This window comes from Notothenia rossii (assembly GCF_949606895.1).
Source record: "Notothenia rossii genome assembly, chromosome: 3".
NCBI lineage: Eukaryota > Metazoa > Chordata > Actinopteri > Perciformes > Nototheniidae > Notothenia > Notothenia rossii.
The window spans coordinates 71498871-71517496 of NC_136901.1; the positions used below are offsets into that span (position 1 = coordinate 71498871).

The following is an 18626-nucleotide window of genomic DNA, read 5'->3' on the forward strand; positions in this document are numbered from 1 at the left end:
TGTTATAGTCACGACATTTAATCTATTGATTCCTGTTCACCAACAACATTTTCCCCTTTTTTTAATGTCACACAGAACTATTTTAAAAGCAATGTTTTTCTATTGGTAGTGTGTTTCGTGCCTGCACCACGTTTTTTTGTCCGGTCCGGTCTTGGAAGACCAGAAGCTGTGGGGTTCATAAAAACATGTTCTTACTCAATATCAAGCCACGATTATTGTTTTTATTTTCAAACTGTATAATGTCGGACTTTTTTTGCCGTCCGCGAGGAAAAGAAATGGGGCTCAGAGCCTCAGAATACTGAAATCTGTATTTTTAAAATATTTTCTTCCTTATAATTTTGTCAGGACCTCGACACAAACGGGTGAACCCAAATGCACGACTCAGAGACAAAGTCTTGAATATAAATAAAAGTATATTTATTTCACAGTTAAGGTAATCCCTCTTAACAGATAACAAAAAGCGCTCACAAGGAGGAAAAAACTAGCATAACAAAAGGAGGACTTAATAAAAACTTAAGCCAACAAAATAAACAAAATAAACAAAATAAACAAAATAACAAAATAACAAAACCTGACATGAGTGAAAATAAATCCTTTTCTGAGCTGAGGCTTGGCACGACCATTCGGGGAAACAAACAAGACAAACTGACACAGGACAGGAGAAGACAGGACTATTTAAACATGAGGTGAGTGGGAACAGGTGGAAACAATCAGGGGCGGGGCAGACGGGGGAGAGACAGGGCCTGAAATAAAATGCAAGAGGTAAGCACAAAATAAAACAGGAAATGGAAAACGAGACATGACAATAAACACAGAGACTGACTAGAGATGAAATGACCTAATATAAACAGACATGACCAGATTTGAAAAAACATGAAATGACAGACATGTGTGATATGTGATAACACATTTGACGAGACACAACTAATTTGTTATTCTTTTCTAAATAACACACTGTTATTTACCCAACAATAACAAACAATTATCCTTTTTTTTATTTATTTGTTTATTTCTATAATCTCTGGCTTTTTTTGGCTTCCGTCAGGAACTGAATTTCAAAATAAAATCACCGGAAACAGATAAACACCCACAGAACTGATTACCCAAGATCCTCAGCTATGGTTTAAGCTCGGTGATTGGATTGTTTAGCCGCAATGCATGTTGGGATATGGTGTTAATGCGATATGAAATCCGAAAAACATTAAAAAAATATACAGTATGTACTTTATTCCGAGTGTGCCCACTTTTCTCTTTGGAAGTCATCACATAACGGGATTGTAATACACGGCTCGGCTGCATTAAATATTACATATCTGCCGTTATTTATTTATTGAGCCCTGATTAGAAGAATTCTAGACAAACTGGAAGAACTGCCACCGAAACTGAATACGTGACGTAGATCATAAATATATCAGCAATTAAACAACATCTTCAATTTCCTTGCAGTATCAACATTAATTCGGCTGACTTTTATATTTGATCCAATTGGTAAATAGGTTGTATTTACACCATAACGGTGCACAGCTGATAGAAAAGGACTTGTAGTTTTAAAAGATATTACTGATTTTCTTTGAATATAAGAATGTAAATACTGAGTTGAGACACATCTATGGATTCAGAATTTCAATAGCTTACCATTAAATGACGGATATACCTTTCTGTATGTGATGTTTTACAAATCAGATATTAATGTGTAGAAGTAAAACATGTGAAATAATATAGCAATATCCTGTAAAATTATGTGAAAACATGAATAAAACTACACATCTTCAGATGTTCTACATAAGTGTCCTACACTAATAATACAAAGTTATTATGGTATTGTATGCTGTGTGTACCTTGTGTGCACCTACAGTAGTGGTTAAAGCACGTTATTTATTTATTTTTTATATATTATATTTGATGAAAAAGATATTAAGAGTACATACAAAATAGGGGGAAAGTAGAAGGTCAATGATAGAAATGTAGAATATAAAATATCAAGAAGATACTGTAAGTGATCTCTACAATAAAACAGTTTAGTGCCGGATGTACAAAGATATTAATAGGAGGATGTGCAAAACAGAAAAACGAATTAACCTTTATTTAAACATTAAAGAATACTTTAGGTTAAGGTCTTCTTTTAAATAAGAAAAAAGCTTTGGGGGTATATCTACAGATACATATTTAGCCTGACAAAGTACTTAACGTCTAATATATTGCTTATTATTCTACTTATTTTAACTGATATTATACATATGAATTATACTCTTATAAGATGTATGTAGATATTATAATAAATGTGCAGAATATGACAGTTTAACGGTGGAGGTACACACACATTGATAGATGTCTTGTTGAGGAACCTGTGCCCAAGTTTTTCATTCATTGCATAACTTCACCGTAGTTTTGTATATGATATGTCAATAAACCTTTGAAAATCTTGAAATCTTGAAAGGGATGTGCAAAATAGCCATTATATACAGTCTAACTATTAGTAGAGAATAACGAGTAATGAATATACTTTATAAGGATCTACAGATAAATATTTAGTCTTCTCAAGCACCAACTAATATCTCTCCTTATTGTTGGCACTTGACAATCACCTTCCCTGAATTTTACTCAGGTGTAACTAAAGTCTGATTTAAGGGTTGTTTATATTTCACATAATTAATCAGAATCTGCAAAGTAACTAAAATAAATGTAGTGGAGTAAAAATACCAGGTTAACCTCTGAATTGTAGTGGAGTAGAATTACAAAGTAACAATGAGCGGCGCACTGCCACTCCAATATCCATTCAATTACATACATAAACTGATTAAATAATCAAAATAATAAATCAACGTTTTGGCTCCTACACCCAGAGCTTGAAGATTAATCAGTTGTTTTTCAAGCAAAGAGACTGTAGTCCCAAACGATAGCTGAGGATTATGGGTAGTGTAGTGTCTTCGGCCATCCTAAACTCCGAAATGTTTTTCGGATTTCATATCGCATTAACACCATATCCCAATGTGCATTGCGGCTAAAACATCCAATCACCAAGCTTAAACCATAGCTGAGGATCTTGGGTAATCAGTTCAGAGGGTGTGTATCGCAATGATGCTCAACATTTCCCATAGGCCTACATCTGTTTCCGGTTATTTTATTTTGAAATTCAGTTCCTGACAGACGCCAAAAAAGCCTGAGATTATAGATAAATAAAAACAAGGATAATTGTGTGTTATTGTTGAGTAAATAACAGTGTGTTATTTAGAAAAGAATAACAAATTAGAAGGAAAAAAAGATTTAAAAGAAATACAGATTTCATTATTCTGAGGCTCTGAACCCCATTTCTTTTCCTCACGGACGGCAAAAAAAGTTTGACATTATACGATTTAAAATAAAAACAATAATCGTGGCTTGATATTGAGTAAGAAAATGTTTTTATGAACCACACAGCTTCCGGTCTTCCAAGACCCGACCGGACAAAAAGACGTGTTGCAGGCACGAAACACACTACCAATAGAAATACATTGCTTTTAAAATCGTTCTGTGTGACATGAAAAAAAGGGGAAAATCGTGTTGGTGAACAGGAATCAATAGATTAAATGTCGTGACTATAACACAAAATGCCGTGAGACTGGGTTGCACAGCAAGGTGTGTGAAAATATATTCCTAGAAAATTCTCAAACCTCTCCTTATGTTTTTAACAGTTCATAGGTAAAGCAATAAAGTGAAGATTCTGAATGTTTGAATAGCAGAGGATAGATTTGAGATTTTTTTTGTGGACTTTTCTAAACTAAAGCTTGAGAAAGATTATTAGTGGAGAATTCTTTGTGCTTTAGACACAGATTGTATATGAGTGAATGTCTCTTCTTTCAGAAAAGCCATTCATCAGCCTCAATTACAGAAATGGAGCAGTGGTGGAGGTTACAGCTGGCCAGAAGTTATTTAAACTACAAGTAAATGTGTCTGCCTTCCCACCACCCGAAACGCAATGGTAAGACAACACTCTGGTGTATTCATTGAATGTAATGGGCTTTTTCCAATAGCATAATCAGGCTTCATGCTGCTTAGATTTACATATGTATCTAAAGGCAGAGCACCTCAGCTGGGTTGTATTCTGCAGTGTAGCAGCTGTGCCTTGTGTCCAGGTATAAAGATGGAAAGCCGATAAACCAACGCCCAGAGTTCAAGATGAAAAGGATGAGGATACACCTTAACCACGGTCTGGAGATTAAGGATGTTTGTCAGGAGGATTCTGGGCTCTACACTGTGGTGCTGAGAAACAGAGCCGCTGCGCTGGAGAGTAGGCTCAACATCACGCTTGTCGTCAACGGTAACTATTCTGTTGGAGATCACGCCAGATGCTATGTGTACAAAACAGTTCATGCTACAAAACTCAAGAGATGTACAAGTTTACCAAGCATGGATCATGGTATTTTATATAAACATTTGTAATAGGAATCAAGGCCTCATGCAGAAACATTATTTTTCTCTTAAAGGTCCCATTTCATGGCCATTTCCACTGATCATAATTCCATTGTTGAGGTCTACTAGAATAGATTTATATTTAGCTTTTTTCCAAAGTCACTTGTGTTTCTCATACAGCATCTCTGTAAACTACTTGTATTCACTGAAATTCACTCTCTGCCTTTAAGGGCTCGTTGTAGCTCCAATAGCTCCAGCCCCCACCCTCCCTGTGAGCACAGTGTGCTCTCATTGGTCGGGACGTTGTGAATCGCGCTGAGCTCCGTGGAGGTGTGGTTTCCTTGTTTAGCGACAGTGAAACACAGCCAAACTCACCCTGAGACACACACAAAGTCAATAAGTGTGGCTTGATATTGAGTAAGAAAAAGGTTGATAAACGCTGTGAGAATGGTTCTGCAGAGAGAATTTCGCCGCGATCCCAACTGTCTGTTATCAGCCTGCAGCCAGGGAGGAGAGATCAGCAGAGCTGCCTGCACTGAGTGTTTGTCTGAGGTGTGTGAGGTAAATTGGTCAATTTGGACCAATCAGCCGGGGCTTAACGTAACGGCTCCGTGGACGTAACGTAACGGCTCCACGGATTGATCCATTTGGTTCCGGGTAACGCATGACATCATGCGGTACCCGGAAGAATCAATGGACAGTGACGTATCTCCAACGAGGCGTTTTGGGGAGGTATTTTCTGTGTTAGAGTTTTACTCGCTACAGGGTGTACTTTGAGGGTTTTGACTCTGCAGACCATTTACATGCATAAAAACCTTCATAACACACAAGGGGAAGGGTAATAACCGGAAAAGCATGACATTTGAATTTTAAATTATTTTGTATTTTCTGTTAAGAGAAATCTGTTAGTATATTGCTCCCTTCATGAAGTCCAATGTGTGGTTTGGTTTTTTGGGGAAAAAGGATAAGAATGTTCATAATATAGGCAGCATAAAGATGTAGCATTGATGAACAAAAGATACACGTAGAAATATAAAAATTGCACAGCTGTCAGGCATGAAAATGCAAACAAACACTTGATCATATGATATATATATATATATATATATATATATATATATATATAGATATATATATAAGCCTAGTTTCCACACTTTTAGTGTTTGTGCGTTATATTAGTGTATCGAGGTAGAATTTTATGTAAGACTTGAAAAGAAAGGAAAGGTGGATTTCTATTTTGTAACTGTATTTGCATAATGTTGCTAATACAATTGATCATAGAAGAGGAAAAGTGAACTTTCAGATTCTAAAAATAAATGTGTAGTTTATTTAAAAACAAAAGTAAATATTGGGTTCTAACTTCATTCAATTTTAAAACACTTTTAGCTGGTTACTTCAGGACATGTTCAGGACATGGGTTCAACAGTCCAGTCTTACATGAATGGAGCACTGCTGTCTCTCACCCAGGTCTGTCACCCTAAATATTATACTATGTCACTGGATGGATGGTTTGATTTGCTCTCCTCTTCCCCAGTTCCCCCACAAATCCATGAGAAGGAAGTGGCAGATCCCTCCAGTCCTTACCCCAGTGGCAGCAGCCAGACTCTAACATGCACTGCCTACGGTCTCCCTGCTCCCACCTTCAGCTGGCAGTGGAGAGCCTGGGGCCCATGTGTCCTCAACAGCAACCGGAGCAGAGTGTAAGTCAAGCAACACACACTCACACACAGGACTGACATTTTGCAACATATGTAACCAGTGTGGGAGCAGATAAGGTTCAATCGAACAGGACAGGAAAGAAGTGGAATGCAGTGCATGAAGCGTTATGTGAAGACCAAATAAGAGGAAGAGGTCAGTTTGAAATTGTCCACTGGCTCTGAGTGAAGAAGAGAGGGAGGAGATGATAAAGGAAAAGGTTGTGAATAAAAAGTTGTGGAGGTGGATGAAAAGAGCAGAGATGAATAGAAAGGCAGAGGAAAAGTGAAAAGGCAAAAGAGAGGAAGAAAGGCAAGTGTGTCTGTTCAATGTCCAACATGCTTCCTCCTCCGCGCTGTCATCATGTTACTCTGCGGATCATCCTCCATGCTCCAGCTCTCACACAGCAGTTACACACACACACACACACACACACACACACACACACACACACACACACACACACACACACACACACACACACACACACACACACACACACACACACACACACACACACACACACACACACACATACACACGCACACACACACACACACACACACACACACACACACACATATACACACACACACACACACACACACACACACACACACACACACACACACACACACACACACACACACACACACACACACACACACACACACACACACACACACACACACACACATGCTCAGTCCCCCAACGCGATGTAATGGATTCTTTGCACAGCCATATATTAGATTTCAGTAATTTCCACCCCGGTAATGCGACCGCTTCTGCTGAATATCCCTCAACTATTCCCCTGCCTCCATCTTCCTCCAAGCCTTAACCTTTCAAGTTATTACTGTTCTCTTGACCTTTCTCTTTTGGCATTTAACATTAGTGTGGAAATGAGGAGCTCAGATACTACATTCAGAAATACACCACAGTGGAAGATTAGGTTTAACGTAAACTCCAAAAGACCAGTTTATGTTGTGTCTCCTGTACACTTCATGTGACATTTCATGGGCGCCAACCCTTTCTGGCGTGTGCTGTAGGAATTGAATTTCCTTTATTTATTTATTTTTTAACGTAAAACATTTCGAGCGAGACACTGAATTCACATTAGTTGTTGCGAGCACCATTCCCTGCAAAGTCTGAGAGTCTTTTCAAAATGACATAAAATAAAATGTGTTATTCGTGGACATATTTTAGGTGATTTCCCCCCTGATATTTTACATTTCTCAGTCCCTTGTGGGTAGATCTTTATCACTTTTATGTCTGTACAATTGATATAAGGCTACTGCCGAGCAAGGTTAACTAAGATGAGCATAAAGGCTGTAACTAGAGGAAACCTGTAGCCTGGCCTTTCAGCACCTCTGAAGCTCAATAATGAGCACATCATACCTTGATAGTTTAATCCATCTAAAATCAAAGTATGATTAACACACTGTTCTGTGCCGGACTATTTCTTTACCGGGGAGTCTGTAACTTCTGACCATCATTGCCATTCCTTTAGCCACGCCGCAATCATGGCCATAACAATATCAGTATCGGAATTTAACAACCCAACATGTGTAATATGTGTTTAGTGGAAGATTTGGGTAATTACAACCACCAGAATTCACCAATCATACTTAAGGTTAGGAAAAGTCTCAGGAAATGAATGTAAGTCGATGTAATTTCTACCTAGTGACAAAAACAAACATGGTGTATGTTTTTCCATATTCTAATAGTGGCAATAGCATCTTATACTGATTGTATCATCCAGTTTATTTCAGAAATAATTGGTTTGTGATCATTTAAAATAAGTTATGTTTTATTTATGAAATTTGTATACAGTTAATTTCGATATGAAGATTGTAAAAAGAAACTAATCTTTATTGCCTTTGGTTAATAGTTGGCCGGTGTCTTTTTTCATTTCACGTTTCATTAGTTCTGCTAAGATGTTCACAGTCACACCATGGTTCATCATAATGGAAATTGATACCATACTTTTAACATTAGTTGCCAGGACACTTATAATTGCCTTTTTTGCTTTGGGATTGAGCTCATGTTCTGATCTGGAATGCAACCCAGTACATACACATTGTTTTTCTTTATAAAACCATAGGATGTCTGGTTTGATTTGCTTCTGAATTCTTCCCCACTGCCAGCTCTGTGATGTGAATCTTAATGAAGCGAGGTGTCATGAATGTGTGTGTGTGTGTTTCTCTCCAGGGTCCGGCGAGACAGGAAAGGCCGGAGTGACAGGATCGCAGACTGTCAGAACTGGCAGGACATTAACTGGGAAAACGGCATGAATGAAATCGAGGCGGTTGAAACGGCGGTTGAGGTGGTGGATGGCCGACAAAAGGTGCATCATAGCTGTTTGATTGTTCTTGCCGTTTTATGCAAAAGCCAACCTTTTTAAGAATTCTCCGTAAAAGAATGACATTATCGTCTGGTCGTTGCTGAGTAAACACCACATTGATATAGAGTGGCTTTATCTGTGAACTGTGAGGCTTTTATTTAAGTCTCCTAAACAACATTTCTCAATCATGGACCATTTCCACATACAAAATATTTAGAACAGTCTTCCTCTGCCGACTTCCTGTAAGGACTGCTTGCAGGGGCCTCATGTGCACATCCACAATAATAAGAGGGAATCTTATTTTATGAACACGCGCAGCCATTGCAGAATTTTGATGTCTTTCAGCCACACCTAATTAAGCAGGCTTCATGCTGGCCTTTCAACCTCAAAATCAGATCTATGTCAGCTCACATTGAATCCACATCCACACATTGATGGCAGACTGGATTTCCTTTTAGAACATGTGTGTTTCCTTCTGATAAATTCAAGGCTCATCACCTTTTCTCACCTCACAGACAGTCAGCAGGCTCCAGATTGGCAACGCCAGTGTTTCCGTCATGTACAAGTGCTCTGCAGAAAACAAAGTTGGCAAAGACGAGCGGCTGATTTACTTCTATGTGACCAGTAAGTATGTCGGGTTAGATTTTACCCTGCTTTTGACCAAAAAAAAGAGCACATACACATTGGTATATTACTCACTAGTGAATTATTGAAGAAAAGTGGTTTTCAAACCCTTGTGAAGTATAATGCAAGTTCTATGTATCCATTTGTTTGCTCACTACTTCCCAAACACATGCATTTTGCCTGAAACCTTATTTTTATTTAAATAAAAAAACGTTGGTCTAACATAGATGAGCAGCTCGCCCGCTCAAGCTTGAGACAATTTTTCTGGAGGTGTGTTAAATTGCTACATTTTTTTACGACTATGCATATTTGGGAAGTAGAAAGCATACAAAATATAAATGAGGAATTACACCGCCTTTTTTTTTTTATTCCTGTTGTTTAACTTGGCCACAACTTACTTCAAATCATTCAGGATTTTCTCAGTTTTTCTATTCTTCTTTCACCAATGAACCATGCCAAAAATACATTTTATTCAAGGACTCAATGTTCATGTCCACACAAGAGCTTTGTGTGGTTAGGGAAGTTAACAGCCCCACCTGCCCTCCCTGTTTCTTCACAGCCATCCCTGAGGGGTTCAGTGTGGACGTCCACCCCTCGGAGGATCTTCTGGAGCAGGAGAGAGTGTCCCTGTGCTGCAGCGCTGACAACTACACCTACGAGCAGCTGCAGTGGTACCGCCTGGACCCCCAGGCCCTGCAGGACGAGCAGGGCAAGGCTCGGGAGCTTGACTGCAGGAGCGTGCACCTCTACGCCCACACCCTCGAAGGCCAGCTCTCCTTCCAGGAGCCCTCTAACAGCTGGGTCCTGAACTTCACCATCCCCTCCATACAGATGCAGGATGAGGGTCATTATGTGTGTGAGGCTCAGAGCAGGCGCAGCGGGGAGAAACAGTGCCTGTTCAGATACATTTCTGTAAAAGGTGAGACATGAATGAGAAGAAAGCTCCAGACACAGATACACACACGTGCCCGGTGCACAGAGTAGTGACTCTCAACTACAGCTGATTGCAGAGAACCTTTCAGCCCTTGGCAGGCGAAACACACACAGGTCGCAGTGGAGCCTGTGCTGAGATGCTGGAGGCTTAAAAATACACACACTCTCTCTAAGCCCACGCAGCCCAATACCCTCATCCACACGTAATGGAAAGAGTACCTGGTGTTTGCACAGTTAAAACATAGCAGCAAAGAAAAGAGCTGAGGGGCTGTAATGCACAAACAAATGCCTGATTCACCCATTTTGTGTGCTGCAACCTTGCATCATACCCGGGAGGGTAGATGTACATTTTAATGGGATTTGTTGACTTTTGACCTTTGTTCAAAACCATGAAACATGTTCATTTCAGACAAGTCACAAGTGCTGATTTCCCTTCTCTCTCTGCTCCTGCTATTTCTCCGCCTTTTGGCCCCTTTTTGTCCCTGTAGCTCCGGAGGCGCCTCGATACAAGCACAGCCTCACCAACCAGACGGTGAACGTGACGGAGTCTCTGCGGATGGAGTGCGACGTGGAGGGCCGACCTCTGCCCCTGCTCTCCTGGTTTAAAGACAACCAGCCTCTCAACCAAATGTCAGGTGTGTGAATACACCCACACAGGTGATGCACACGTTTACACAACAGTGCTGCCGCCCACCCTCCAACCCACACGTACTGTACAGTCTAACACAGCAACTTGGATCTTGATTTAGGACTCGTAGCTCAAGAGATCCTATCTGCTTTTCTGACATTAGATAAAAGATCAAAAATAATGTGCTTTGTTAATATTTATTCAAAAACTGACAGACTTTGCCAGGTGTTCTTTTTGTTGTTGTTACACTTTCTGTCCTGATCCTGATTAAAAGTCAACACACAGATGCACAACCATCCACCAGCCCACCCACACACTCATACTGTGACTAAATGTATCGAAGAGAACCAGCGACAAAAAGTTGTGTGCAGATGTGTTTGCTGCACATATGTACACCCACGCATAAAACCCTGCAGGCAGATGGCTCATGGCTCATTAGCTTTCCCAGCATGCATCTCCTCCGTACATCTGAAGGAGAATAGGAGGTGGTGTGGAGGGTCAACATGGGTGTGAGTGACAGCCGAGGCTCTGGGTTCTCTCAGAGAGGCTGCTGGGGCAAATGTGTCTCGCCTGACAGGGGCGAGAATTATAAATGAACTCTACAGATCGAGCTCCAGAGGTAAGTATTCGGGGAATGTTGTTGAAAAAAGTTGCTGAATTTCTGATGTGGAGTGTTGAGTTGCGGTGCTATGTGTGTCTCTCTTCAGGGATCCAGCTGCAGGACTCAAACCGCACGCTGAGTATCCAGCGGGTTACCGAGGAGGACGCCGGGCTCTACACCTGCACCGCCTGCAACCAGCGGGGCTGCGTCCACTCCTCAGCTGCCGTCCAGGTCATCGGTGAGACACACACTCACACACACTGTCGCACAACACACCTGAATCCACTCACAGTCGCTCGCCACTGACATGCTTGTTTAAGTGCACTCAGGCCTGAAAACACCGATGGCCTCGAGCTCACCTCTTCACACACAAAATGTACACGACAGGATTTTTAGTCTTTCACCTCTCACACTTTTCACTGCAGCTGTATTTTTTGTGCTTTTTGTTGAGCTCTCCGCAGTGAAAATCAAAGTCATTGACTGCTGGGACATTTCGTGCTTGGAATTCATAATTGAATGTGTTTGCTCGAAGTGGACTCATGATGAATGGCTGAATTGATTAAAAGACTGTTTAGCACCACCTGATGAGTTCAATGCAGGTTTCAATGAGGATCAATTGTTTGGGATATACTGTAGCACCCCCTACAGCTGGGAGAGGGAAAAGCCCTATAAAGTTGTTTCAGATACAACAGTTGCATACAAAAGTGACTTTCTTTCTTTCTTTCTATCAAGGTTCAAACGACAAGGCCAATGTGGAGATTGTAATCCTCATCGGGACCGGAGTCATCGCCATCTTCTTCTGGACTCTGCTCATCCTTATCTTCTGCAATGTCAAGCGGGTCAGAGAGGGTGCCAATTTCCCCCGCATGTCTGTGTGTGTGTCCGTGGGTTTGTGAGAGAAAGTGACAGGCTGTGACGAAGACTCTTTAACCTCTGACTCAAAGCATGTCCGTTGGCGTTAGAGCACAATCTGTTTGATCTTTGAGACGGTATTCATTCGGGAGAGTTGCTGATAGCTGCCAGGAAATTGTCAAATAAATCCTTTATCCTCGTCGTCTATAATGAAGCCAAATTGCTTTTTATTTTAATTTCTTGGTCACTTATTAAACCGTCTCGCACTGTTGCTCTGCAGCAGATTCACAGTGCGGTGCTTTCGTTGTCAAATTAATCAAGACATGGATTGTTATGCACAGATGGCTCTTTTTTATCTCCTCTCTCTCAAATTAACTCTATCTGTTAGTCTCTTGACCCCTTGAGCCTTAAGGATGCCTTGAAATGTAAATAATAAAATGTAAAAACACATCATTATTTTTTTAAAATAAGCATTATTGAGACGTGAGGAGACTTTCAATATAGGCCTACTGGCCATCACAGCAGCTCCTGTCATCAGCAGACAGTTTAATTGCCCAATGAATATTAGCAGTATGTCACAGCTTCCCGAGTATGCTATTAAAAGCACATGGTGTTGAATTCACATTGTCGGAGAGACTGAAACTGAATTTAAAAGATTGAATGAGTCATATGAGGCAATATGTTGCTGCTGTAAATAATATAAGAAAAGCAAACCACCATTAAAATATTAAACCTCTGGGAAAACTTTTTTTTTTTATTTGACAAATTTGTAAATGCGACAGAGTTAGCCAACAGGCTATTTTTCGTCTGTAGTTCCTGGACAGATGTTGAAAGTCATCCTAAAAACAAAAATTCACTTCAAATAACAGGTAAATACAATCAGTAAAACAACATTCAACAGAGATGCTTATGTTATGATAAAAGCATATATAAAAACATAAAAACATAAATGTTGAGATGACAGATTTTTGATTATTAAAACAGGTTAAGGCATATTTATTAATATGGCTATCTTCACCATTGATGCAAATTGAAATTGCTTTACAGAAAACATGAAAAGCATTGAGACAAAGTGCAAAGGAAACACACTTAAGAAAGACTCTCAAATACAACAGTCATTAAAGAGAATAGAAAACAACACGCTAAATTAGGATAAGGCAGATATAAAGAACAGGAATAAAACTTACAGTGCAGTGAACAACAATTATAATTATTATATTTCTTTAAAAGACAGAGGCAAAAAAAAAAGATCTTGATTTAGTATAATTAAGACTTATACAAAGATGTAGTCACTAGAGACGAGGCACACAGAGTCAGTTACCATGAGATCCAGTTGTGAAATCTTTGTGTGAAATTCAGAGGTGGGAGAAGTACCAGAGTGTAGGAATACTCTGTTACAAGTCAAATGTAACTCAAGTAAAAGCTCAAAAGTGTTAGCATCAAAATATACTTAAGGCACCAAAAGTAAAAGTACTTAATATGCAGATTGTTCCATTTCAGAATAATATATATTAGATGTTTTAATTATAATATTGATGCATTCAAGTGTTAATCACAGGTGGAACTAAAGTCTTATTTAAGGGTCATATTGTTTATAATTAATATATACTGTATCTGTAAAGTAACTAAAGTGACTAGATAAATGTAGTGGAGTAAAAGAACAAAGTAGCATATCATGGAAGTACTCAAGTAAAGTACAAGTACCTACAAATTGTACCTAAGTATAGTACTTGAGTAAATATACTTAGTTACTTCCCACCTCTCGTGAATTGAACATGGAGAGCTGTGGACTGCAGATGTAATGCTCGGCCACAGGTGTTCAAGCACACTGTGATCAGTCAGCAGCTGGCTCTGAAAGCCTTCCATACCATAATAGGTTATGTGGCTGCAATATGCTTTCATTTGTCACTGGAAGTCTACTTCTCAGGAGCTATAAAAAGCACATTTGTAATATTGTATCGTTATGTGTTTTAAACTGTTTATCCTCATAAATATGACCTTAGATCTCGGAATCTCTTTGACTGGGGAGATAACATCCCAGCTGGCAGATAGTCAATACATGTTGAAAAATATATATCGTGGTTGACATTAGCTGTCTCTTTCTCTCTGAATTTCAGGTTAATCCGGCAGACATAAAGACGGGCTACCTGTCAATCATTATGGACCCGGGGGAGGTGCCTCTGGATGAGCAGTGTGAATACCTGCCCTATGACTCCTCTCAGTGGGAGATCTCCAGAGACAGACTGCGACTGGGTGAGCAGGCGGGACGGCTGGGAGAAAAGGACCAATGGATGCTCGGATTCATAAGCAAAAATAGGAGCGGGGGGGTTTGTGGGGGAATACGCAGGCCAAGATGAGAGCGAATAGATGGATGAAACTGAATTAGTTTTCCATTTGCAGAACCCTTAATGGCATGAGTTTGGATTGCAGCCAGCAGGGCAATGAGCTGCCAAGTGAAGTGCTAATGTTAAATATGTGCTCATTCCGTGCAGAGCTTTTTAAAAACGCTCTGAGGAAAAGCATCTGTTCCACGACAGTGTCCTTCTCATGGGAACATGTTGTTTCCAAAATGCTGCAATCGAGATTTTAATTCCTTCCCCCTTGTCTATAAGGAAGCCAGATGCATTGACATCATGCAACCCCTCCCGACCCCTAGACTGTTTACTCATTCCTATGAGACTAAAAACCTGCATTGATCAATGAATCATGAATATTCTGTGCTTGTTTGCTCCTTTCTCCTGACACAGGCAAAGTTTTAGGCCACGGTGCCTTTGGAAAAGTAATTGAGGCATCAATCGGCGTCAGCAAGAGCAACACTTTGGACACGGTGGCTGTCAAGATGCTGAAGGGTGAGATTTGTTTTTGTGTTTGGGACAGGAGGTTTTCTGGGAAGTCTCTGATGCACAAACATTACAGCCTGGTAGATAAACAATAAAGATATAAACAATGAGATTGATTTCATACCCAATGTTTCGAATTGTGCGTGTGTGTTTCAGATGGAGCCACAGCCAGCGAGGACAAGGCCTTGATGTCAGAGTTAAAGATACTGATTCACATTGGGAACCATCTGAATGTGGTGAACCTGTTGGGAGCCTGCACCAAACCAAATGGTGAATTGTACATGTATTACACTTCACTTTGTATGCTTAAATATGTCATATGGCCATATAATGATGAGTGTTGGTAGAGGTTGAATGCACAATGAGCAGGATTTCCTTCAAAAGCAATGTGTAGACGTGATCATTTTCCTTTTATGGCACTTTTTCTGTTTTAGAAGATATGTTTACATGATTCTTGAGACAATTTCCTTTTAGAGAGTAGAAGTAGATAGTAGAATATTGCTGTTTTTTCCCATACACCTGCAGTTTGGATACACAACAACAATAATACTAATAATTATAATAATAATAAATATGAAAAAGGAAAATATATAGAAATATAAGCCAATATAAAAAGGATTTTACTCCCTAGTGTAGTAATCGTTATCTGCCCCAAAAATTCATGATAGGTCGGGCTTAAATATAGTTCTGTTTTCAGCTTTGTTGAAATCCCATCTCTATTATTTTGTCCACCCTGCAGCTTCCACCCAACATTTTCATGTGGGAAAAACAAAGTGAGAAAGTCAAACAGCTGCCTCTCTTTTCTTTGACACCCTAATTTTCTGTCCATACATCTTTAGAGCACATTTTTGAGGGTTCACATCTGGTAATGTTTATCCCTGTTTACCCTAAAACATAAAACAAAAGTTAGCCTCGCAGCTAATCCCCGGCAGGACCTGCTTACAGAATGCCAACTGTCACTATTTTAAATATGGTGTGAAAAAAATAGCTTCATAACAAGAAACAAATACTATTTTGCAAACAGGAAAACAATGTGTGTTGAAATATTAGTGGAACAATAGCCTACAATAAAAGTGTCTGTATCCCCAGGTCCTCTGATGGTGATAGTGGAATATTGCAAGTACGGAAATCTGTCCAACTTCCTACGAGCCAAGAGAGAGTTCTTCCTCCCGTACCGGGTATAAAACACCACACTGATGCACTTTTTATGTTTGTTTATTCTGCTGCAATAATCTGACTGCAGGGAGAATCCTCTTTAATGGAAGAGAGCTTAAGTTTGTGTTTCCTTTATTGAACAACATGTTCTAAGTCTATTTTAAAATATTAAACACATTGAATTGTTTCCGCACTCAGGACCGCTCTCCTAAAACTCAGAGTCAGGTGAGACGGATGATTGAGGCGGGTCAAATAGACCCGAGAGCTCGCAATCCGCCTTCTCCACGCTCCTCACCGCTCAACAGTCCTCAGGGTCCATTAACCATTCTGCCCAATGACAGTCCTACTGTGGAGAAAAGTAAGTCTGCTGAAATTCACAAGATTGAACTATTTAAAGGTCCCCTATTATACACTTTTCCATCAATATATTATAGATCTCAGTTATATACAAAACATGTCTCTGAAGTGTTTGGCTCGAAATACCAAACAGATCATTAATTTTAGCATCCCATAATCCCCCCTGTTTCAGCCCTGTTTCAAAAGTGCTGATCTTTTACTTTAGATGAAAATAAGGGGCCACTCCCCACGCCCCTCTACGAGATATTTGGTTAAAAAGAACACAATGGTGCTCTAGGAGGAGATTCAGGTGATAAGGTGGACAGGTGTTACCTTGGTTGGTTATTGGCTAATGGTTACACAAGCCAAAACATCGTTTTGACATCATAAAGTGGCCAAAATCTGATTCAGACAGGTTTTATAAATGGTTCAGGACAAAAATAGATGGGGTGTTTTTTCCTGAAACGTTCAGAATCTCTTTATACAGAGGGGACACACATTTATGTATAAAAGACATGAAAAAGTAGATTTTGCATAATAGGTGACATTAACTCATTGTCTTGTCACAATTGTAGTTTAATTGTACCTTGTTTCTCCATCTTTAACCTTTCCCTCGTCTTTGCTCTCCAGTGGAGGACTTGTGGAAAACCCCTCTGACGATAGAAGATCTCATTTGCTACAGTTTCCAGGTGGCTCGTGGGATGGAGTTCCTGGCCTCCAGAAAGGTTAATTGTCAGCATTACAGAGACATTTAGTGAAAAAGCTGTGGTGAAATGTCACCAGAGGGTTGCCACAGAGGCAGTACGTTGTTGCCTGGATCATTCAGATTTTCAGTCCTTTGTGCTTGTCCGTTTATCAAGTCACCATAAACTACAACTGTTCCACAATTAAATAATACCAATATAATGAAATATATTCCATACTAAATCCAAGGGACGTGTTTTGGATCAGTTGTTGGTTTTGTCCCACAGTGCACCAAGGTGATTTAGAAGCTACTCACAGCTGCAAAGCATTACAATAAATGTGGCAGTTTTTGGGGAAACAAAAACACATATTTATGCTTTTTCATCAAATCAAGTTGCTTCCTTGTTGAATACTTGATAGTGGCATTTAATTAAATGATAAATCAAAATATATACAAATCGGATAAATTAAGAATTAATAAAAAAATAGAAAAAATATCAAATTGCACATCTATTTAATAAAAACTTAAATATTTAACAATACAACATTTAAATGACAATTAACATGAGAATCCAATTTAAAATAGGATAAACAATATCATCTTAAAAAATAAACATTATCTTTTGAATTTGATTACGTTGAACTCATTAGCACATACTCTTTGAGTAATCTGTAGCAATGCAATCTGTGTTATTATTCATCACCAAATTTTATTTAATTAGGTGATTATCGTTTCCACTTAATGAACTGTAAAACAAATGGATCTCATGAGCGTTTCTCGGTTAGATTTCTGTCTCAGAAAGCTGAGACTTAATTAATCCAATCTGTTGTTTCCGTTGGATTGTGGGTACACTCGTCTGATTCTTGTGAACAGCCCCAACCTCACATGTGAATCCACTGGTAATCGAGTGAATAACGGGAATAAAATGGTGTCTACCAAAGCGGCTTTAGTTTGTAATAAATATCAACAATCTGAGCGGACTCTAAGCAGACTGTCTGTGTTCCAATGACTCACAATGGAGAGCCAGGACACAGAGCTCCAGACATAGTCCAGTCCCAGTTACACACACACAAACAAACACATACGCACGCACGCACGCACACACACACACACACACACACACACACACACACACACACACACACACACACACACACACACACACACACACACACACACACACACACACACACACACACACACACACACACACACACACACACACACACACACACACACACACACACACACACACACACACACACACACACACACACACACACACACACACACACACACACACACACACACACACACACACCTGCTGGCAGGGTTTTGATGCATGCGTGTATCCACAGTGTATCCACAGAGACCTGGCAGCCCGGAACATTCTCCTGTCAGAAAACAACATTGTGAAGATCTGTGACTTCGGCCTGGCCAGAGACATATACAAAGACCCCGACTACGTCAGGAAAGGCAATGTAAGGCATCCTCCCTCTCCCTCCGCTAATTAACCATCTCCATTTACTGGGGGGAAACATTCAACA

At 39.8% G+C, this 18626-nt stretch overlaps 1 protein-coding gene across 2 annotated transcripts in view; it reads left to right on the plus strand.

Annotated features, from left to right (window-relative positions):
* The window catches only part of flt4 (fms related receptor tyrosine kinase 4), a 49364-nt gene that overhangs the window by 26350 nt on the left and 4388 nt on the right, over positions 1 to 18626 (plus strand). For both annotated transcript variants that reach the window (XM_079669089.1, XM_079669090.1), the window contains exons 8-23: positions 3841 to 3958; positions 4113 to 4297; positions 5924 to 6089; positions 8293 to 8428; positions 8941 to 9049; positions 9609 to 9968; positions 10471 to 10617; positions 11318 to 11449; positions 11944 to 12050; positions 14181 to 14316; positions 14811 to 14912; positions 15060 to 15173; positions 15993 to 16081; positions 16257 to 16416; positions 17025 to 17119; positions 18438 to 18560. In XM_079669089.1, the coding sequence (XP_079525215.1) occupies positions 3841 to 3958; positions 4113 to 4297; positions 5924 to 6089; positions 8293 to 8428; positions 8941 to 9049; positions 9609 to 9968; positions 10471 to 10617; positions 11318 to 11449; positions 11944 to 12050; positions 14181 to 14316; positions 14811 to 14912; positions 15060 to 15173; positions 15993 to 16081; positions 16257 to 16416; positions 17025 to 17119; positions 18438 to 18560 (2279 nt within the window). The remainder of the gene's footprint in view (positions 1 to 3840; positions 3959 to 4112; positions 4298 to 5923; positions 6090 to 8292; positions 8429 to 8940; positions 9050 to 9608; positions 9969 to 10470; positions 10618 to 11317; positions 11450 to 11943; positions 12051 to 14180; positions 14317 to 14810; positions 14913 to 15059; positions 15174 to 15992; positions 16082 to 16256; positions 16417 to 17024; positions 17120 to 18437; positions 18561 to 18626) is intronic.